Below are 24,295 nucleotides of genomic sequence, written 5' to 3'. Positions count from 1 at the left end.
ATAGCACTGTAGGGTGATTATAATTAACATAATTTATTGTACATTTTCTAATGGCTAGAAGATTTTGAATGTTCCCAACACAAAGAAATGATAAATGTTTGAACTGATAAATGTGTAAATTATTCTGATTTTTTTTTTTTTTTTTGAGACAGAGTCTCGCTCTGTTGCCCAGACTGGAGTGCAACGGCGCGGTCTCAGCTCACTGCGACCTCCGCCTTCTGGGTTCAAGTGATTCGCCTGCCCCAGCCTCCTGAGTAGGTGGGATTACATGTGCCTGCCACCATGCCCGGCTGATTTTTGTACTTTTAGTAGAGACAGGATTTCGCCATGTTGGCCAGGCTGGTCTCAAACTCCTGACCTCAGGTGATCTGCCTGCCTCAGCCTCCCATAGTGCTGGGATTACAGGCGTGAGCCACCATGCCCAGCCAAGTTATCGTAGTTTGATTATTACACATTGTATACATGTATTGCAATACCATTCTGTACCCCATAAATACGTACAATTATTATATGTCAATTAAAAATAATTTTAGGAAAAAGGAAGGGAGGAAGAAATGTTTCAAATATTGGGGGAGCCAATTGTTGAGTTTAGTTAGTATTCAAAGTGCAATAACATGGACAACACTTTTGGAAACACTTCCTTTATGACTGGGATTTCACCAACTCCTTTCTGTGCTTATTGAATTACTGAAAATAATATCATAAAGTGTTATTTCCTCTTCTGATTCCTCTAGGAGATGAAGACACAAATCACAGACTCCAAATGACTTCAGCCAAAGTGGTTCTTCTTGGTTCTTAAGTCATTGTTTTGGAGTCAGCCCAGCTATCCAGACTATACCATCTGCACTGTGTCCTAAACTTTCTCACTTTCCCATCTGACTCTTCCCTGTATTTTTAGATTATCAACTCTTTCCTTTGACTCATCTCCCAATGTACACATGATCACCATCATTCTAATGAAAGGGAAAGAGTGTGTGGATCATCCAAAGGGGTGAGTTGTCCACACATTGCTCAAACATGTCTCTATTTGGCTTTCAAATGCATCATGTAGATTTTCATATAACCAGATAATTCGCCCACTGCTCAGAAAACTGAGAATTCTTCTCTAAGTGGCAGTCCAAATTTGCAAACCACAGCTGTTTTTAGCAATTGAGTCATTGTCTTTCAGGTGCCAAAAATATCACCTATCATATTCCCCAGAGTTCATAAAAAAGAGGAAAGAGGAGAAAAAGCAAAGAACAAGTTGAGGACAAAGGTAATGTAAAGCTTCTCTAGTCACAGAAATTATTAAAAATAGCTATAATAACTATAACAACAATAATAATAGCAATAAGAACTAGCATTCGATAACATTGAACAAAACAGGGCTTTCTCACATGACTTTCCTAATCTACCTAAGAGGGAGGGAGAATAGTATCCTTAGCACCTTCATTTTACAAACAAAGAGACAACATCGGAGAAATCAAGTAAGTGATTGGCCTAAAGTCACACAGCTATACTTAAGCCAGGCCATCAGACTTCAAATCCTGGGCTTAATACCCTATTCAAACAGCCTTACCAGTGATTTATCAAGCCACTCCCACATGGTGTCATTTTGGTGAAAAATCTGCCCCTTTTCTACCACTGTGGGCCTAATGGGGTCCTTAGGACTTCACTTCTACAAAGAGAGAAGAAACAAAGTACATTTCTAGCTTTGGGGTGAAGGTTCTAGGTATATAGACAATAAAACCTTACTTGGAAGGCCAGGCACGGTGGCTCACACTTATAATCCCAGCACTTTGGGAGGCCAAGGTGGGTGGAATGCCTGAGCTCAAGAGTTCAAGACAAGCCTGGACAACATGGTAAAACCCTTGTCTCCGCCGGGCGCGGTGGCTCACGCTTGTAATCCCAGCACTTTGGGAGGCCAAGGCGGGTGGATCACGAGGTCAGGAGATTGAGACCATGGTGAAACCCCGTCTCTATTAAAAATACAAAAAAATTAGCCGGGCGTGGTGGCGGGCACCTGTAGTCCCAGCTACTCAGAGAGGCTGAGGCAGGAGAATGGTGTGAACCCGGGAGGCGGAGCTTGCAGTGAGCCGAGATTGCGCCACTGCACTCCAGCCTGGGCAACAGAGCAAGACTTTGTCTCAAAAAAAAAAAAAAAAAAAAAAACAAAACACCCTTGTCTCTGCCAAAAATACAAAAATCAGCCAGTTGTGGTGGCATGTGCCTGTAGTCCCAGCTACCCGGGATGCTGAGGTGGAAGGATTGCTTGAGCCTGGGAGGCTGAGGTTCAGTGAGTGAGATCCCGCCACTGCACTCCAACCTGGGTGACGAAGTGAGACCCATCTCAAAAAAAAAAAAAAAAAAAAAAAAAAGGCAGGGTGTGGTGGCTCACGCCTGTAATCCCAGCACTTTGGGAGGCCAAGGTGGGCAGATCACGAGATCACGAGGTCAGGAGACCGACCGGCTAACATGGTGAAACCCCGTCTCCACTAAAAATACAAAAAAATCAGCCGGGCGTGGTGGTGGGCACCTATAGTCCCAGCTACTCGGGAGGCTGAGGCAGGAGAATGGTGTGAACCCGGGAGGTGGAGCTTGCAATGAGCCGAGATTGAGCCACTGCACTCCAACCTGGGCGATAGGGCGAGACTCTGTCACAAAAAATTAAAAATTAAAAAAACATAAAACCTAACTTGGCCCATCTCTGAAATGGTTTGAGGAACTTGCAAGAAAGCCATTTGGCTAGTGCTCTCTAGTTTGCACTTTGGACCGTAATTCCCAAGAACCCTCCTCCCCACCCACCAGGGACTTCAGGAACAGTCAAAGCAGCATTTCAACAATCAAACTTTGGGGATCCTGGTCTAGTCTCCTAGCTCTCATGTCCCCAGGGAAGGCCAGTGCTTAGCACACCTTGGGTTGTGGTGAGAGAGACTCTCCTCTTGGAGGCCCTAACAACTGGGTCCAGACTGCTTTAGCCAATGAGAAGTCTATCCAGTGGTTCAAATCTCAGGGAATCTGTGATCTAGCAACACCTCTAGCATACATTCACTTAAGGCAGTATCTGGCAAGAACTTTGTTAAAGAGAATCAGGGGAAAAAAACAGGGAAATGACTTAAAGCCTACTAAATGAAACAGGGAGGATGAAACTGTGGAAGATCATATTTTCCAAAAATGACTGCAAAAACATTTCTGGTCTTACATGCTTTTCCAGAATCTTGCCACTCCCGCATTGAAAGGAGGAGTTTATTTCTTTTCGCCTTGAAGCTTGGTGGGTCTTGGCGACTACTTCAATGAATAGGATATGGCTAATGTGATGCCCTGTGACTTCTGAGGGTAGGTTAGGAAAAGTGATACCGCATCGCCTGTTAGAGATGGGAGTGAACAAGCCTTCTGATGGTCCCAGATACTAACCTTTCAGTAATCCCTGCCTTTAGGTCTTTTAGCTCAGGCTTCAGACATCATGGAGCAGAGACAAATCATTCCCTCTGTACCCTTTGAGAATTCCTGACCCATAAAATGCATTGGCTTAATAAATGGCTGTTTTATGCTACTAAGTTTTGGGGTAATTTATTGCACAGCAAGAGATAATCAGAATAGGAGCCCTGGCTTGAGGGGACCCTGGGCATGTTCTGTTTGCAATTGCCAAAAGGTAAGTTCAGATGCTGCTGCTAAGTCTAGCCCTCCCTGCCAGTTGCTTTCTGCATATAGGTCATCATCTCTCAGGGGCTCTACTGTTCCACCCTGTGACATCACTTCCCCTTCCCCTTCTAAGTCCATTAGGTTTGTCTTTAAAGATCTGAATACCAATTGTACACAGGGTTTTAGCTCTTTTCCTTAAGTTTCTTGGGCCCTGGATAAATCAGGAGGTAAGTTATTTCAGTTTTCAAACTGGTTCATATGGTTAAGGCATATGCAGTGGGGGAGGGTAATGGGAAGTGGGGATAAAGGAAAGAACCTAACTTCCAACACCTTTGTCTTAGTTCTAACCTACAGCCACTTGCTATACTTAAATAATAACATGAGCACAGTTAGAACCTTCACTCTCAGTGCCTTGATAGAACTGAATCATTTTACTTCCAACAACAGCCCTTTGATCAAACTCAAGACTGGAAAAGCCAAAACTATAGGAACTTGACTATCTTGTACACTATTGTAATATAAACACTTAGAACAGTGTCTAAATATAGTAAGCACTCAATAAATATTTATTGAATGAAGCAATAAACAAATGAATTAATGACAGAAAATTCTTCCCTCCTTCTAGAGGGCAATATGTAATATCAGATTAGCATAATGTGCTTAGAAAGCTAGAGTATTCAATAGGTTAACATTCTATTACATTAGGTAATATGTTTTCAATCTGCTGAAAGTGTTAAAACTTACTTTACCTTGAGGGCAGAGACCATGTCTTATACCACTTTGTATCCCCAGCATCTGACACTTTGCCTTAGGTACTCGCTAAATGTTCAGTGAATATTTTTCACTAAATGAATGTCAAACAGGGACTGGTAGAAATATTTCAAATCATTTAGTTCTCCTAGGCTTTGCCTAGTGGAAGGCAGTGACAGATAAGGGTGCTGGCCAATGCACCTGATCCCTGGAGGGATCAGATTGGGATGTAGTAGTTCAGAAGCTCTGAGGCTTCTCAGCCTATTAAACTCTTGAGAACAAGAGAATTCCAGAGGCTGTTTATAATCTGAGTATGACATTGGGATGAACACAAAAAAGGCGAAGACCTCCACTTTAGCTCTCAAAACTGATGTTCTATGATTTATTCAAATAGGATTTCCTTTCAGAGCTATAAATGAGCTATTCATTTGTCTACTTATTAATTCATCTCATATTTATTGAGGGCCTACCTGTTACAATTTTTCTGCAAAGATTTGTTTAATCTGCTCAAGAAATAGCAAACTATTTGAAGGGTCCCCATTCCCTGGAAAAGAACCTTAACTGGGCAACAAAAGATAATAATATATTGTAGAGGCCCATGACAATTGTAGATGTAAGATCCTCACAATTTAGAATTAACTAATCCAGTAGTTCAAAATGTGATCCATAATTGGCATTATGGAAAATCACTTGACAGATTATTAAAAATAGAGACCTCTGGGAGCCACTTCAGCCATATTAAATCAGAACATCAGGAGCGAAATTAGAAACTTCAGTGAGCACCACTGGTGATTTTGATTGTACTCAAGTCTGAGAATCACTGACCAAAGGTGTGCTGATAGCACCTACATGCAATTGCTTAATATAATATAGCTTTCCTCTCAACTTTACAAAATTAAGATCTTACTTGGCTAATTCTAAGACACCTAGGAACAGTGTAAATATGGCTCAGAATTGCCAGTGCCCAGACTGGAATTTCACTGAATGAATATAATCATTTTCTCCTTAAAGTAACCTAAAATAAACCCCTCCAAAAAAGAAAATATCAAGTAAATCTATTCTTCCCTTATGAAACTCACAATTAAGAAGCAAACTATAAACAAATACTTCATATTAAAATAGACATGCTTTAGGTCAGGCACAGTGGCTCACACCAGTAATCCCAGCATTTTGAGAGGCTGAGGTGGGTGGATCACTCGAGGTCAGGAATTCGAGACTAGCTTGACCAGCATGGTGAAACCCCATCTCTACTAAAAATATAAAGATTGGCTGGGCATGGCAGTTTCTACCTGTAATCTCAGCTACTTAGGAAGCTGAGGCAGGCAAATCGCTTGAACCCAGGAGGCAGAGGTTGCAGTGAGCTGAGATCATGCCACTGCACTCCAGCCTGGGCAACAAAGCAAGACTCCATCTCAAAAAAAAATTAGTTAAAAAAAAAAGAGATGCTTTAAACCTTGATATGGCACACACAGACCCTTTTCAATTTGAAAAACAATAAATGACAGGCAACAACTGTGATGGGGAGCTTGTGACCATGTCCATCTAGACTGCACTATTTTCCTATTTTTCTACCCTGGTTCCCACAGTGCTGAGGCCCAGCTGGGACTCTGTCTTTTTCCTTGTCTTACCCCCAGAATCACTCCTTTTCTTCCCAGGATACTTTTACTCACTTTCTGAATTTTCCTAATCTGGTCAGAGAGTGTGTCTAATAGGCGAGTTTTCAGGAAGTCCATCACCTTGACCACCCGGCCATCAATGTAGCAACTGGAATAAAAATAAAATAAGAATCAGATAAAATCTCAAGCAAGGGACTGTAAATACACTTCTCTAGCCCGAGGTCTCTGTTGCCCGAGGAAACAAACCAGGGTTCCACTTGGGCTCTCATATTCTAAAAGGTTTTGAACCTGGGTACTTTTCAAACAAATAATAACCTTTTTATCTTCTCCATTTCCACCGCTATTTGTGGGCTAATACTGTTATTTTTTTCAGATTTGTCACATGAAACCCCATTGCTTACTTGCCGGAATTGATGGAAATTCCATAATACAAATTGGATAATGAGGAATACTTTTTTTTTCCCCTTGGGAAAGTAATGTAACACCCATCCCATGCCCATCGCTAATCCCACCTTAAAGTAATAAAGGTATGTAAGAGGTTTGAAAGAATACTCAATCATCTTAATGAATTTTTCCATACCTTTAAATAAGAAAATAAACACCAAAGCAAAAATCTGACTTAGTGTAGGGAGTGAGTCTCCAGCTTATTCTGTGGGCGAACACTCTGTAGTCAGCCTACTACCAAAATATGCTGTGGTTGCCTACTACCCCCAGAATGAATGAACAAACTCGCACAAAGGTGGAAGAGCCCTCTCCTAAAATAGTAACCACTTGATACTCATTGGTTTTTGTTTTGGTTAGGTTTTTCTTAGCTTAAATGAAACATTAAGTTGTTGACACTATGTTGTAAATATTTGACCAAAACAGGCCCATCCAGCTTTGTGGAGATATCCTTTGTGAGACTCTTTGCTGAAGATTAAGCTAAGGCTGACCCAGGGTTAGGTGATCTTCATTACCTCAGACCTTCCCTTACCCCCATCTTGGCAAAGTTCTGAATTCAATCAATTTCTAAATGCTTGTGATTCCTGGGTGCCTTTTCCAATCCACTAAGTTATCCTTGGTTGTTGACTAATGATAACTTATTTCATTTTTAAGAAGCAGCCACCCATCACTACATATTATAGAACTATGTGAAAATTATTTTCAATGTAAACTTGCTATACCAACATGTGATGCATTGGAATGGTTCATTTTTAAATTTTTGTTTTATTGTAAGGCAGGTGCTTTAGTTGAGGTAAGGGTGGTAGATGATCTACCCACTCAGCTTTCCTTTTGGCCTCACTTACCACTTCACGACATTTCCATAGAATCCAGTGCTTAAACCATTGGAATGTTGGAGCAAATTTGGCTTTTAGCCAGAAATATCTGAGTTCAAATTCCAGATCTGGTATTTAATAACTATATGATCTTGGGCAAGTTATGTAGTCTCTATGGGCCTCAGTTTTTAAATTCTTAAATGGGGGATAATATATCTTCTCCTCAGGCTTGAGAATTAATGAGATAACAAATGTAAAGTTCCTGGCATACAGTAGGGACTGAACAACTTTTAGTTCTTCCTAATTGTCACCTCACAAAGATGGGATTAGAAACAATAGGAGACTGATTAATTAAGTTATGTGTAAATATAGAATACTATAACAGTGGAATTTCTGTGCTGGGGGTACATGTATTTGAAAAGTTTTGATGGTTACTAATATCAGGAAATAAAATAATAACATGTCCTTTGCCTCATCCCTTGTATAGATGCCAGAATCAGATCCAATAAACATTTATTATGTGCAACACACAGTGCTGGGCATATCCATGTCCATTATCCTATCTCATAATCTGTTCATAGTAGTACTTCTTAATTAGCACCTCTGATTTTTGAAAAAAGATCAGATACATGGCATACTACATGAAAGCCAGGCATGTTGAGACAGAGTAGTGTTAAAATTAAAAATAACTTATGCAATGCTAATCTAACACACATTTGAGGACATGAATACTTGCTACTATATTATATGGTGACCAGGAATTTGACAAGTAATGCATTGTAATTATTCTTTTATTATTTAATCAAATATATTACACTTTCCTCTTTTCTCAGTTCCCAGTAACTACATTACACATCAGTATTTATAATTTTTGTTAGCAACATATATAGTTTAATACTTATTGAGATAAAAATTCCAGATGTAATTTTTCAGTAGGTAGGATTTCCTGTGAAGAACCTCCCTAGCCTACCCCAATCTGCGGCCCATGGTTGAGGGTCCCTTCATTCTTTTCCTCCTTCCTTTTCTGAAGTACCCAGAATCTGGAGTTAGAAAACCTTGGTTCAATCCCTTCTTTAAAGTGGGTTTTAAAAAATCCAAATCTATAGTATTTTCACAGGGTTGGTGTACTGATCACATAAGGAAAAATGCTGGGCACGGGACCTGTCATATAAAAGCTATTCAATAACCAGATCTACCCTGTTCAGATTACTTAACGGCCCAAGGCAGCAGAAACTGACACTGAAAGGCCATGGGATGGGATGGGCAGGGAAGCATCCCTTTGGAGGAGAGCACGCTATCCACTGTAGAACTTGGAGTGAGGAAAGTGTAGAGCATCAAGAACAGACGCTGGATTCCCAGCAAGTGTGAGGCAGAGGCAGGGATGGAGATGGCTGTGATTACGTTGTAAAAATTTGGAGTTTGAAAAGACCTTACTGGTCAGCTGGCCTAAAGCATGTAAGCTTGCTACAATATCCCTTAGAAGTGATTTTCTGGCTTTGCTTGAACATACCCAGGGACAGGAATTCACTGTCATACACTACTAGGACTGTTTCACTGCATCACAGCTCTAATTGATGAAAAGCTCTTCTGACATGGTGCTGAAATCTGATCCCTGTTACTTCCTCTCAATGGCTAGCATTCTATCTTCTTGAACCCAGAAATGGTACAATTGCTCCTTCATGTGATACATGGGAGATGAAATACAGTAACCTTGGCTTAAGCTGTTTAGCCTATTCTTTTTTTTTTTTTTTTTTTTTTTTTGAGACGGAGTCTCACTCTGTCACCCAGGCTGGAGTGCAGTGGCGCGCGATCTCGGCTCACTGCAAGCTCCGCCTCCCGGGTTCACGCCATTCTCCTGCCTCAGCCTCTCCGAGTAGCTGGGACTACAGGCGCCCACCACCACGCCTGGCTAATTTTTTTATATTTTTAGTAGAGACAGGGTTTCACTGTGGTCTCGATCTCCTGACCTCGTAATCCGCCCGCCTCGGCCTCCCAAAGTGCTGGGATTACAAGCATGAGCCACCGCGCCCAGCCCTGTTTAGCCTATTCTTGTCCCCAGTTTTAACCTTACAAGCTGGATCCAATCATTCTCAGGTGATCTTGGGCTATTTCCGTGGGCTATGAATTGGATTGGAGTGGGAGGAGATACAGGCATGGAAACCAATAAACAAAGTTGTCTTATCTCAATAGTGCTGGCAAGAAATGATCTGGGTCTAAATAAGGGAGGGAACAAGAAAAGTGAAAGCGAGCAGCCATGAAGGAAGAACAAATAAAGCTTCTATAGAGGGTAAAAGAGAGGAAGGGAGTCACTTATGACCATGAACATATAAGAGAGATTGCCTTGGAGAACACTGTTGCCAAATAGATGTAGGTTAGTCATACAGGAATACAATTTTTAAGAGAGATGAAAGATACTGTCTGACATATCAAAAGTATACAGAATATCAAGAAAGAACTATATACCACGTAGCTGGGGATATAAGAAAGAGGTACAGAGAAAAGTTGAGACAAGAAATGTTGACGTGGGGGTCTTTTTCAGGTTATAAGTAATAGCCAAAGCCATGGCTGCAGATGAGCTCTTCAAGAGAATAAGGGAAATTAATAGAGATGTCAGAGACCCTTTAAAATGCTTCTAAAATATGCCCTGGGCATTGCCTTTACCTTTGACCCAGCTAAGGACCCCTTCCTCCTCTAGCCTGATGATCATAGCATCTTTTTAATAACTTCAGTCTGAGTCCAATTCACATTTGAATGTCAAAGGAATCCTCATATTATACTGAGAAGTTTCAGCAACTTTCATTTGCAAACTTAAACCCACATTTATATTGTACTATGGAAATATGAACTTTGGTCACCCAGAATTCAGTATCACTTTTAAGAGGGGGGATCATTTAACCATAGGGTATGGCCAGGCACAGTGGCTCAAGCTTGTAATCCCAGCACTTTGGGAGGCTGAGGCAGGTGGATCATGAGGTCAGGAGATCGAGACCATCCTGGCTAACATGGTGAAACCTCGTCTCTACTAAAAATACAAACAATTAGCCGGGCGTGGTGGGGGGTGCCTGTAGTCCCAGCTACTCAGGAGGCTGAGGCAGGAGAATGGCGTGAACCCAGGAGGCGGAGCTTGCAGTGGGCCGAGATTGTGCCACTGTACCCCAGCCTGGGTGACAGAGAAAGACTCTTTCTCAAAACAAAACAAAAACAAACAAACAAAAATCCATAGGGTATGAATTTATCAATACCTAAACCTTTTTCTTAGATATTCTTGGACAACTAACTTACTGTACTTACCCATTGTAAATGTGAAGCTTCTAAGAAAACACTCAGCATCAACAATCTGTGGCTATTTGAAAGCTTCTTCCCAGTTACAGAGCTTTGGTTCTCTGATGGTAGTTGCATGTGGTGATAGGTTCAACATAAATATATCATTTATATTTGGGCATGAAGGAGATGGAGTAGTCTGTGGTGACCATTTTGTAAGAATAAATTGCTAAAAATGATGATAATGGTGATTTCTTTTTTTTCTTTTTTCTTTAAAAAAAAAACAAAAAAAACAAAACACCCTGGCAGAATGGTCTAGAATTACCTAGACTGACACTTTTAGGTAAATCATAGTCATCCTCCAAGCTCTCTTGAAATTCGGCATCACTTAAGATCATACCACAAGTGGTCGAGCTGTTCCACTAAAAACCAAAGCCAAGAAAGGCTGTGCAGAAATAACCTTTCTGGGAACTATCACAAAGGCAATGAAGTTGAAACTTTTGTATTAATACAGGGTCAAAAGGTCTGTCTCGCCCAATGCCAGCAATTCATTCCTGCCTCTAGATTGGCAGGTCATATCAAGCATATATCTGGGGAAGTGGCAAAGATAGCAGACTATACAAAGTAAAAGGAACCACTTATCAATGTATTCACTAACTCTCCTGTCCCCCTTAATTTTACATTTTAGTTCCAGTACAATAATCGTCATCTTATTTTATTTGGTGTTGCCCTTTATTTTTATTACAAAAGAACTACATGCTCATTGTAGATGAATTAGAGAATGAACATGAACAAAATAGAAACAGGAAAATGGAAAATCACCTACAGTATAATAAGCACAACACCTAGAGAAGTTCATTGCAACATTTTGCTGCATACTCTTCCAGTTTTTCATAGTAAATAAACATAAAATTTCCCATAATCAGTTTTTTAATAAATCTGTATTCCAGATCCTATTCAACTAGCATTTAAACTTAAAATTGCTCCAAATGAGACATCCAAGCCCATCTCACAGGGATACTGTCAGAAAGATTAGAGACTCCCAGTCAAAGCATCTTACTCTTATTTTAATTTCATTCTGGCCATTTAGAGGTCCTCTGCCAGGAGCAGAGCTCACCTCCTTCCTGTCTCTGTCAGCCAAGTTTTAACCCCATTCCCATCCCAATGACCCCCTTCATCAGGCCCCTAGATTCAGTCTTCAGGATTATACTACAATTAGCCACTTATGCCCATTAGGCTTTTAAAACATTTAATGAGGAGAGTTTGTTGGCTCCAGGGGCAGCTGGTTTTGTTTACCTGGCCCTTTACTTTAAAAGGAAAAACCTTTGCCCTTTATTATCTGACCCCTTCTTTTATTTCAGGTAATTGCATTAGTGAGGGCTTCCCAATGCTCAGGAATTTCCGGATTTATTTTGCTCCCTGCTGGTTTCAAGGAGGAGGGGCAGCCTGCTCAGAATTCTAACACCCAGCCTGCTGACTGGGCAGGTAATTCCAGAAAATCGGGGCCTTCCCTACTGAAGGGGGAGAAGCTTGGATAATCATTAGAAAAACCCTGTTGACCTATAAAACCTATTCTGCCACCTGGAAGCAAACACTGGAGAAAGGCTGATTTGAGTATTTAGGCTTTATAAATTGCACTTGCCCCTCCTCCAAAGGCCCTCAGCCTGGGTTCCTGCTGAGCACTTGCCATCAAGCTTTTTTTCTGAGGCTACATTAGTTTTCATCTTCTTTGCAATGGGTCAACCTTCTTATCTTGTGTTTCACAACTGCTTTGGGCAGGAAAGCTTAGATGAAATGAACACTGTTACAAAAAAAGTCAACCTTTCTATTCTGTGTTTCAGAACTGCTTTGGGCAGGAAAGCTTAGATGAAATGAACACTGTTACAAAGAAAGGTTCTACAGAATACAGATGTTTCTTTGGTTTTCTTAAACCAGTTCAAATAATTCTATACAGGAATCATCTAACCTACTAAATGGACATAGTTCAGTAAGAAAGAGTTTGTACTCTGGAAAAATGCTATAGAAAAGTAGTACAGGTAAAGGTCAGAGTTGTGAGCAATACTAAAGGCAAATGTCTTTAATGAAAGAATGAGTGCCTGTATGACTTAACCCACAATGAGCCAACCGAGATTCAAGTGCTATGCCAAGGGCTCCATTTTCTTCATCTTCTTGCTCTCCTAACTCTTTGCACACTTTGGGTCCTGCGCCTCAAGCCAAGACCCCTTTCCCCATATATCCAGAGTTGTATGTGGAGAGGCACTCAGTGTGGGCAGAGGCTCAAATCATCTTGATCCTGGCGGTGTTAAGGAGAGGTGTACAGGAAGCTGGGAAAGGAAAGGGGTAGGGAAATCATATGCAGCTTCAGCCATTGGAGCGGGCTCTAGGGAGGGACCTCTAAAAATTTTCAGAATAGCAGCAGGTGATGGCACCAGAATTGTGGGCAGAAGTGGATCCATGTGCTTTTGGTCTGAAACTTACACAAGTTGTGGGGCCCTCTTTAAGAAGAGGAAATCAAAAGTACAAAACAAGGTTGGGCACAGTGGGTCATGCCTGTGGTCACAGCACTTTGGGAGACCAAAGTGGAAGGATCTCCTGAGGCCAAGAGTTTGAGACCAGCCTGGGCAACATAGCGAGACCCTCGTCTCTACAAAAAATAAAAAAATTAGCTGGGTGTAGTGGCACAGGAGGATCACTTGAGCCACGGAATTCAAGGTTACAGTGAGCTATTACGGCACCAGTACTCAGCGTGGGGTGACAGAACGAGACTCTCTAAAAAAAAAATTAGAAAGCATTTTTTAAACTACAAAACACATAATAGATACAAAAGTAAGTATTTATATCGAATGACAAAATAAATCACAACAAACTCCCAGAAACTTAGAGAATTGAGTTCCTTTCTTCTGAGAGCTCTTCAAGCAATTTACCAGAAATGTTTACATAATGCTTCCTCATAGCAACCTGCCCCCATCCCCTTACTCCTTACCACCTAGAACATCCTACAACTCTCAGCACTCATAGGAATCAATGCAAGAGAGGGGTCTGAAGCTTAATTCATTAGCTTCATGGTAAATCTAAATTATGAGTCATTAATAACAGGAATGATAGGGTCTAAGTTGCCAGAACCCAACCATCTATGTGCAGTATTTTAAAAAATTCAGTGTTTGTAAATTAGGGGTTGCTTATACTGTTGCCACATCCTTTCCCTGGCCTCTTTTCATGTAATTGTCATTGTTCGTGGCAGAATAGCACAACTGAACTATAATTAAGTTAGTATATTACTAACTAGGAGAAAATAGAAAGGAGAAAGAGGAAGGGAGGAGTCTTACATATATTAAGTTCCTTCTTATTTGCTAGCTATTTTCCATATAGTGTCATTTAGTCTTCATGAACACTCTCTATTTTGCAGATTAGAAACTACAGCTCACACGGTATTAGTAAATAGGAAACCAGAGATCATATAGGTACTAAGTAACAGACACCAAAACCTTTTCCCTTTGTACTTTGATCTGCCAAGTGTCCCAACAATACAGCACCATGCTTACTTCATTGGTCCTATAATCAAGTAAAATTGTTTTTCAACTGCCTTTAGTCTTGCTTACTTCAACCAAATTTAAACAATATTGAACTAAATGCAAATTTCTCAAGAAAACAAAACAATTACAACAAAACCAACCCAAAACAATAACAAAAGCAAAAACCGGGGTAGATAAGTAAAAGCATGGAGGTGGTAAAACTATTCTTTTCTTTGCAAAAAACTTTTTCAAAGTGTTTTAGTAATTGTTATATAAAGAAAAAGGGGCTCCATGGTCACATAAGTTTAGGAAATGCTGGGTTAAAACCAAATTCAGTAGTACTTCCTGTTTCAGCCATGATAGAATTGAATAGCAACCAATTCAGGCTGCGATTCTTGAGAGACGGTAGGGCACATGAGGTGAACTTCAGATCCCATTCACCTGAGCTTTCTCCTTGGGACAGGATAAAGATAGTTTACTGACTACCAAAAATTTGAGCTTCCCTTCCATAGTGCTGAGCTGTTGCCAAGAAGCAGCTGCCCAGGCAGAACCTACATTTCTTTGCCCCTCTTACATGGTAGAGGCAGGGGAATGCCAAAACAATGTGAGCAGAAATAATGTGACACTTCAGGGCTAAAGTAGAGGTAGGTGTTTTTCACTTTTCAGCAGAAATTAAGAAGCCATGTCTTCTTTGTAGTGTCTGTCCCCATTGCCAGCTGAATGGAAAAGTCTATGAGGAAAAGCCACAAAATGGTAAATACTTGGGTCCTGGAATGGCCACATGTGAGGCCATCCCCAAGGTACATCAGCATTGGACTGTCACGTTAGTGAGAAGCAAACTTCTATTGCCAGGCCATTGAAATGTGGGGATTTAATTGTTAAAACAATTTGTGTTATATTAACTAATATATGGGTATTCATTCCAACAAAACACCTTTATACCAATCAATTTGCTTGACCAAGAGTTCATAATAAAAGAAGTTTTCCTTTGAGAAGAAACTGTCCTTGTATGAAAATTAAAAAGATTAGCCTGGAGAACCTACTTAAAATTCTAGTTTGAATTGACCAAGTGTCTACCAGTGATTGGCTGAATAATAACTTTCATTCTAATACCATGCAAGAACAGTTGATGAGGGGAGATATTATTCTTATTTTTCTATATTTAGACATACTGAGCCTGGTGTAAAAACACAGTGACCAAGGTGATTACTAATGACCAAAAAGGACATGGAATCTAGAATGTTGGAAGGGAGGCCAGTTAATAAAGGTCACATATCAGTAGGAGGCAGGCTTTTGAAGACATAGAATATTCTCCATTAGGCTTCTAGATACCTTAGTTTTCACTCAGGGACAGCCAGTAGTTTGAGGTAGATTTATTGAGACATTCTCATTATTTGGTATCTCACTGAGGATATGAAATCACATTAACTTGCATGCACCACAAAAGCTAGAGGTTCAACTCTAGCCTGCATGATGTTTCTTATGTCCAGACAACCCAACACACACATCAAACTGCTTTTCTACCTACACTCACCACACCCTGTATATTTTAGTTCCTGTACCTAACTTTTACACCCAGCAAATTCAATGTCATAGAGCTATACCTTCTTAAAGGATGCTCACTGTGGAGAATATTGCACTGAAAGGAAATCTTACCTCACTATGATTCTTTTTATGACAATTGTCACTTCTCTGTTTAAAAAGAAAAGCTAGTTCTCACCATATAAAGCCTTTAAAGGGATTATTTACCATGAAGATATATGTATGGGCATACAAGCATGTGTGTAGATATACGTTAAGAGAAACAGAAAGAGATTGAGTGGGAGAGACAGTCAGTTCTGTATGATGCAAATCACATCAGGACCAGGAAATAAAATTTAAGTTCCTTGAACTAGTGCTCAGAATATATAATATTTGAAACTGATAGATGACTCAGTTAAATTTATTCAGCTAATAGGAATTCTAATGTCATAATTCTAAGGTAAAATTTCACATGTCTCTCTGTAACAGAATGTTTCTTTACCATCCTTTCTTTTAAAAAATTTCAAGGAATTTTAAGAAATGATACCTTAAAATATCGTATTTTTTTCCCTCCAATCTCCTACAAATTCACTTTGGTTATCTAACCAAAAAGAGTCTGAGAATTAGAAAAATATCAGCATATTATCTTCTTCTCTGTGATTGAGGAAAGATTTGGTTTGAACACAAAGAGAAAGCAAGCCGACTGCTATCATTTTGAAGTCATGTTAAGTAGAAGGGTAGATCCTCTTTAAAGAACTAGTTCCTTTTTTTTTTTTTTTCTTGAGATGTAGTCTTGCTCTGTCACCCAGGCTGGAGTGCAGTGATGTGATTTTGGCTCACTGCAACCTCCGCCTACTAGGTTCAAGCAATTCTCTGCCTCAGCCTCCCGAGTAGCTGGGATTACAGGCACCTGCAATCACGCCTGGCCAATTTTTGTATTTTTAGTAGAGACAGGTTTCACCATGTTGGTCAGGCTGGTCTCAAACTCCTGACCTCAGGTGATCCACCTGCCTCGGCTTCCCAAAGTGCTGGGATTACACGTGTGAGCCACCACGCCCAGCCAGAAATAGTTTCATTTTTAAAAGTTAATTAAAGACAGAAATAAAAAGCAATCGCACCTTGAAAGAAACAATAGTTCACTTTCTAAATTAAGATCAAAAAAGATAAAATTTCATTTAATATATTCTCATCACATATTTTAAACAATTAAAGTAGAAGCAAGTATATACATAGAACAAAACGAAAATAGGGAATAGGAAGGTAAGAGCCAGATAAGTTAGGAAACACCAACATAGTGCATTGGGGATCTTTTGGTTCCCCCAAGCCAACTCATCCTCTCTGCCTCTGTTCTTTACATCTGTGTATCCTACTAAGCCTCATCATTCAACAACCAGTCCCACATACACCCTTTCAGCCATCTGCTTTTTTCAATCACCAAGTCCCTAAAGTGACCTCCCATGATTCACTAGCTTTATACCACCACCTGTCCAATCCTACCTCAGTCAGTGAAACACAACAGAGCAGTTTTTACCCCCTGCCCATTCCCAATCTCCCACTATCTAGCACCTACTCCAAATCTCCTGAGTTCTGTCACTTGAGTGGCAAACCAAGGCTTAACCACCACTTCCATTCTCCAGGCAGTGCAACCCTTCTTGGCAAAACTACAAGGTCTACATGACTGGTCTTTGGAGACCTTCATCTGTTCAGCCTTCTCCACACAAAGCCCAGGCTGAATTAAATGGTATCTTGGCTAAAATGTGACGGGGACTCTTTCTCTCTTACCCAGTGGTTATTAATCCTGTCTGAATTTGCATTAACTAAGATAATAATTATTCAAACAAAATTTTTACCTACTAGATAGCAATCTGGACAAGGAGCTAGGAGAGCTGTTTTTCCAATCATTAGTCTTGTCACCTTAAGCAAGTCACTTAGCTTCTTTTGTCTTCTTTCATCTACCTAGGTTTTTAAGCCTAGATCAAGGATGGCTAATAACTAATTGGATTCTATCAGTTTTTACCTCACATATTTTGGCCCTCTGTTGTTAGATGCATACATGTTTAGGATAATTCTTGGAGAATTAATCTATATGTCATTATGTAATGGTGCTCTTTATCCCTTTATCTTCTGAGGTCTGCTTTGTCTGAAACAGAGCTGCTTCAGCCGTCCTTTGATTTGTGTGTGCATGGTGTACTTCTCTCTTTACTTTTAACCTATCTGAGTCTTTATGTTTAAATTGGGTTTCTTGTAGACAACATATGGTTAAGCTTGTTTTTATATCCTCCCTGAGAATCTTTGTCTTTTAATTGGTATATTTAGACTATTCACATTTAGAATGATGATTGATATAGTTAGGATTAATATCTATTATGCTGTAAGTGTTTTCTATTCTTTGTATCTTTTTTTTTAAATCTCTTCTTTTTTTGTTTTCTCTGGTTTTAATTGAGCATTTTATATAATTACATTTTATCTCCTCTCTTAGTATACTATTATATTTCTTTCTAAAACATTTTATGTGGTTGCCCTAGAGTTTCCAATATACATTTTTAATGAATCTAAGTGTATCTTCAAATAACCCTATACTGCTTCATATGCAATACAGGTAATACTAGAGTATCCTAAATTTATCCCACCCTTCATTTCTATCATTTATTCCCCTTATATATATGCTATAATAACCCAGTACATTGTGGCTATTATTAAACATTTATCTTTTAGACAAATTAAAATAAGGAAAATAAAATTTTTATTTTACCTTAATTTATTCCTTCCCTGACACTCTTCCTTTCCTTTTGTAGACTTGCATTTCTGATCTATATCACATTCCTTCTACCTGAAAAGGTTCTATCAATCTCTCATGCAGGGAAAGTCTGCTGGTGATAAATTCCCTCAGTTTTTGTTTGTCTGAGAAAGCCTTTATTTCTTTTTCACTTTTCATGGATAATTTTGCTGGATACAGAACTCTAGGTTGGTGAGGTTTTTTTTTTTTCAACATTTTAATGATTTCACTCCACTATTTTCATGCTTGCATTGTTTCTTATGATACTTCAGATCCTTGTTCATATTGCTTCGTATCAATGCACTTCATTGCCTTGTTCCTCTTTAGGTAAGGTATTGTTTTCCCATTGTTTTTCAATATTTTCTCTTTTTTCTTTGGTTCTCTGCAGTTTGAATATAATACGCCTGGCTGTAGTTTTCTTGGAATTTATCCTGCTTGGTGTTCCCTGAGCTTCCTGGATCTGTGGTCTTATAGCTGTCGTTAATTCCAGAAAGTTCTCTGCTATTATTACTTCAACACTTGAATTACTTCAAGCCATTATTATTTCATTATTCTTCTGCTCTGTTTTCTCCTTCTTCTCCTTCTGCTATTCTAATTATGTGTACGTTACACATTTTGAAATTGTCCCACATTTCTTGGCTATTCTGTTGTTTCCATTCTTTTACCTTTCTGAATTTCAGTTTGGGCAATTTCTATTGACCTATCCTCAAACACACCAATTCTTTCATCAGCTGTATCCAGTCTACTGATGAGCCTACTAAAGGCGTTCTTCATTTTTGTGACAATGTTTTTTATTTCTATCATTTCCTTTTGATTCCATTGTAGAGTTTTATCTCTCTACTTATATTAACCATGTATTTTTGCATGTTGTCTATAGACTTCCATTAGAGCACTTAATGTATTAATCATAAATTCTCCATCTAGTAATTCTAATAACTGTGTCATATATAAGACTGGTTCTGATACATTGTTCAGACTGTGTTTTTTCTTGCTTTTGGCTTACTTTGTAAATTTTTGTTGAAAACTGACATGCTGAATTAGGTAACAGGAATTGAGGAAAAAGACCTTTGGCGTGAGGTTTTGGGCAAGGAGTTGGACTGTGTTTGCTATATCTGTAGATGCCAGAGGCTTCAAATCCCCCTAGTATCCTTGTTTATGCCTCTTTTCTTCACTTTAGGCTTTCCTAATTACTCCTCTTTAAAGAGAATTTGTGTTAGGTGAACTCTATCAGTTGTATTCACTGTTACTATGCTGCTGGTGTGGCAGTAAGTTGTGGGAGAAGGGAAGTGTTCTGTAACTTTATGGTTAAATCTCAGTCTTTTAGTGGACCCGTGTCTCTGGGCTATGATCTTCACCATTTTTTCCCAGTAGTATAGCTTTCCCCCTCTATGTAAGACAGAAAGGCTAGAGAGGGCTAGAGTGGGGGGAATGCCCTTTCCCGTCTGGGATAAGGCTTGGAGAGTTGGCTTTTTTTATGGAAAATGCTATGGTCATATTTCACAATGATTTACTCTCTCTCTCCGACAGAGTTACTAGGAAATCTTTTTTGGATCCCGCAAAAGTGTGGAGCCAAAGATTGCAGCTCCCAGGTTTTTACACTCAAATTAGTTCACGCGAAGTCTCCAGCAATTCATCGGAATTACCACTTAAGTGTTGATACCAGCTTATGGCTTCAGCAGTTTATGATCTTATTAAGCAAATTTTTGTGGTAACTGTGGATTCACCTGTCTCTCCAGATTTCAGGGTGGTGTTTGCTCTGCAACATCAATTCTCTGATGCATTCAAGAAAAGTCACTGATTATCAGTTTGTTTAGTTTTTGCTTGTATGAAATTTTAGCTTTTTCTTGTATAAATAGCAAGTAACAACTTCCTGTTTTCATGTTTGAGCTGAAACCAGAAGTCCACTAATGAAATTCTCATCATGCATGTCAACACTGACCTTTTGCAGTTGTGCTGGGAAATACCCTTAATCTCCACTTTGTATTGTCAATTAGTATGTTAATATGATCAATTACTTTGGTCTGCCATGGTTATAAGAGTAAGGAATAAAGGCACATGTGATACACATGTGTCATTTGGATCAAGATGCTTTCTAAGGCCCTTTCCACATCCAAGACTCAAGGTCTCTTCTTTGACACAGTGAAATGATACCATAGGGTGTCCCCTCAACACATATGAAGGTACTATATTTCAGTCAGTGAAACTGCATTGTGTAGAATGTTGTCCAACAGATGTGAACAGGATAAAATCCAACATGTGAGAAAAGCAAAACAAAATGACTTTCCTAAAGGTTTCACATTAGTTTCCTATTTGAGTTTTTTTTTTTATTAATTTTTTTTGCATACAAAAACAATAAACATTTTCTAAAAATACATACAAACAAAAAGATGCGTATCAAACATATTAGGAAGGTTGCACATGGGAAGTCGGGGAATAGAAATGAGGGTGGGAGTTAAAATAAATGAGAGAGGGACTTTATATGGATCAGTGATAATAACTCAATCCTCTATTTGACAAAGAAGAGGGAGAAGGAAGAGGAAGAAAAAGAAAGTGGGATAAAGGATCAGAAAGGGAGGAAAATAGAAAAAATTAGAGTATGACTCCAGGGTAGACCTGTTTTGTTGTCATTGAGTTGGTTGGTTGGTTTGTCTGTTGTATTCTTCATGTTTCGCCATGTTGGCCAGACTGGTCTCGAACTCCTAGCCCAAAGTGATCAACCCGCCTCGCCCCCCAGAGTGCCGGGACCACAGGCGTGAGCCACCACGTCCAGCTCCCACATTGCTTCCGGCCTCCGTGGTAGACCTCCCAGACGGAGCGGCCAGGCAGAGGAGCTCCTCACTTCTACCCAGACACGGGGCGGCCGGGAAGAGGGGCTCCTCACTTCCCAGACGGGGCGGCCAGGCAGAGACGCTCCTCACTTCTTCCCAGACGATAGGTGGCCGGGCAGAGGCGCTCCTCACTTCCCAGACGATGGGTGGTCGGGCAGAGGCGCTCCTCACTTCCCAGACGGTGGGTGGCCGGGCAGAGGCGCTCCTCACTTCCCAGACGGGGCGGCCGGGCAGAGGCACTCCTCACTTCCCAGACGGTGGGTGGCCGGGCAGAGGCGCTCCTCACTTCCCAGACGGGGCGGCCGGGCAGAGGCGCTCCTCACTTCCCAGACGATGGGTGGCCGGGCAGAGGCGCTCCTCACTTCTTCCCGGATGGGGCGGCCGGGCAGAGGCACTCCTCACTTCTTCCCGGATGGGGCGGCCGGGCAGAGGCACTCCTCACTTCTTCCCGGATGGGGCGCCCGGGCAGAGGTGCTCCTCATTTCTTCCCGGACGGGGCGGCCGGGCAGAGGCGCTCCTCACTTCCCAGACGGGGCGGCCGGGCAGAGGCGCTCCTCACTTCTTCCCGGACGGGGCGGACGGGCAGAGGCGCTCCTCACTTCTTCCCGGACGGGGTGCCCGGGCAGAGGCGCTCCTCATTTCTTCCCGGACGGGGCGGCCGGGCAGAGGTGCTCCTCACTTCCCAGACGGGGTGGCCGGGCAGAGGCGCTCCTCACTTCTTCCTGGACGGGGCAGCCGGGCAGAGGCGCTCCTCACTTCTTCCCGGACGGGGCGGCCGGGCAGAGCTGCTCCTCACTTCTTCCCGGACGGGGCGCCCGGGCAGAGGCGCTCCTCACTTCTTCCCGGACGGGGCGGCCGGGCAGAGGCGCTCCTCACTTCTTCCCGGACGGGGTGGCCGGGCAGAGGCGCTGCTCACTTCCCAGACGGGGCGGCCGGGCAGAGGCACTCCTCACTTCCCAGACGGGGTGGCCGGGCAGAGGCGCTCCTCACTTCCCAGACGGGGCGGCCGGGCAGAGGCGCTCCTCACTTCCCAGACGGTGGGTGGCCGGGCAGAGGCGCTCCTCACTTCCCAGACGATGGGTGGCCGGGCAGAGGCGCTCCTCACTTCTTCCCGGATGGGGCGGCTGGGCAGAGGCGCTCCTCACTTCTTCCCGGACGGGGTGGCTGGGCAGAGGCGCTGCTCACTTCCCAGACGGGGCGGCCGGGCAGAGGCACTCCTCACTTCCCAGACGGGGCGGCCGGGCAGAGGCGCTCCTCACTTCCCAGACGGGGTGGCCGGGCAGAGGCGCTCCTCACTTCTTCCCGGACGGGGCGGCCGGGCAGAGGCGCTCCTCACTTCCTCCCGGACGGGGCGGCCGGGCAGAGGCGCTCCTCACCTCCCAGACGATGGGAGGCCGGGCAGAGGCGCTCCTCACTTCCCAGATGATGGGTGGCCGGGCAGAGGCGCTCCTCACTTCCCAGATGATGGGTGGCCGGGCAGAGGCGCTCCTCACTTCCCAGACGGGGCGGCCGGGCAGAGGCGCTCCTCACTTCCCAGACAGGGTGGCCGGGCAGAAGCGCTCCTCACTTCCCAGACGATGGGTGGCCGGGCAGAGGCGCTCCTCACTTCCCAGACGATGGGTGGCCGGGCAGAGGCGCTCCTCACTTCCCAGACGATGGGTGGCCGGGCAGAGGCGCTCCTCACTTCCCAGACGGGGCGGCCGGGCAGAGGCGCTCCTCACTTCCCAGACGGTGGGTGGCCGGGCAGAGGCGCTCCTCACTTCCCAGACGGTGGGTGGCCGGGCAGAGGCGCTCCTCACTTCCCAGACGGTGGGTGGCCGGGCAGAGGCGCTCCTCACTTCCCAGACAGTGGGTGGCCGGGCAGAGGCGCTCCTCACTTCCCAGACGGTGGGTGGCCGGGCAGAGGTGCTCCTCACTTCCCAGACGGGGCGGCCGGGCAGAGGCGCTCCTCACTTCCCAGACGGTGGGTGGCCGGGCAGAGGCACTCCTCACTTCCCAGACGGTGGGTGGCCGGGCAGAGGCGCTCCTCACTTCCCAGACGGGGCGGCCGGGCAGAGGTGCTCCTCACTTCCCAGACGGGGCGGCCGGGCAGAGGTGCTCCTCACCTCCCAGACGGGGCGGCCGGGCAGAGGCGCTCCCCACCTTCCAGATGGGGCGGCGGCCGGGCAGGGGCTGCAATCCCAGCACCCTGGCAGGCCAAGGCAGGCGGCCGGGGGGTAGAGGCTGCCGTGAGGCCAGACCACGCCACCGCACTCCAGCCCGGGCAACACCGAGCACTGGGTGAGCGAGACTCCGTCTGTAGTCCCAGTACCTCGGGAGGCTGACGGAGTCTTGCTCTGCTGCCCAGGCTGGAGTGCAATGGCACAATCTTGGCTCACTGCAACTGCCACCTCCCAGGTTTAAGGGATTTTCCTTCCTCAGCCTCCTGAGTAGCTGGGACTACAGGCGCGTCGCACCACACCCAGCTAATGCTTTGTAATTTTAGTACAGCTGGTGTTTCACTGTGTTAGCCAGGATGGTCTCAAACTCCTGACCTCGTGATCCACTTGCCTCAGCCTCCCAAAGTGCTGGGATTACAGGTGTGAGCCACCATGCCCAGCCTTGAGTTTGATTTTCTACACTTTCATTTATACATAAGATTGATAAATCATTGTTGTTTTGCACTGTCCCTATGCATGCCTCTTCCTTAATGTGGGTTGTGCTTCTATGTCTTTGAGAGAATAAGATAGACAAAGAGTATTTATATTATACCAGATATCAGCATCCATGTCATCACATAATTGACTTTTTTATGAGGACCCACCATAAGAATTTATATCAAGGCTTAGTATCAGGAAAATGATGCTTCTCATGAAAACTTACTTTAATTTCTTACTTACAGACACTAGATTTTGTTTTCCACTTTGCTTTGGCCACTATGAAACATAGTCAAACTTATACCCCATCTCTCACAAGAGAATAGAATCAGCTGATAGGTTTTTTTGTTTTTTTTTTTTGAGATGGAGTTTCGCTCCTGTTGCCCAGCCTGGAGTGTGGTGGCCTGATCTCGGCTCACTGCAACTTCCGTCTCCTAGATTCAAGTGATTCTCCTGCCTCAGCCTCCTGAGTAGCTGGGATTATAGGCATCCACCACCACATCCAGCTAATTTTTGGT

The 24,295-nt window shown here is 42.8% G+C and overlaps 1 protein-coding gene across 3 annotated transcripts in view; it reads right to left on the bottom strand.

Moving 5' to 3' along the window:
* HPSE2 (heparanase 2 (inactive)) overlaps positions 1 to 24,295 on the bottom strand; it is a 772,172-nt gene that overhangs the window by 177,523 nt on the left and 570,354 nt on the right. For all 3 annotated transcript variants that reach the window (XM_055252704.2, XM_055252710.2, XM_055252697.2), the window contains one exon: positions 6,042 to 6,135. In XM_055252704.2, the coding sequence (XP_055108679.1) occupies positions 6,042 to 6,135 (94 nt within the window). The remainder of the gene's footprint in view (positions 1 to 6,041; positions 6,136 to 24,295) is intronic.

The sequence above is a fragment of the Symphalangus syndactylus genome, chromosome 2 (assembly GCF_028878055.3).
Source record: "Symphalangus syndactylus isolate Jambi chromosome 2, NHGRI_mSymSyn1-v2.1_pri, whole genome shotgun sequence".
In the NCBI taxonomy this organism is placed as follows: Eukaryota; Metazoa; Chordata; class Mammalia; order Primates; family Hylobatidae; genus Symphalangus; species Symphalangus syndactylus.
Note: the sequence above shows the minus strand (reverse complement) of the source record. Positions and strands in the feature narration are given on the sequence as shown.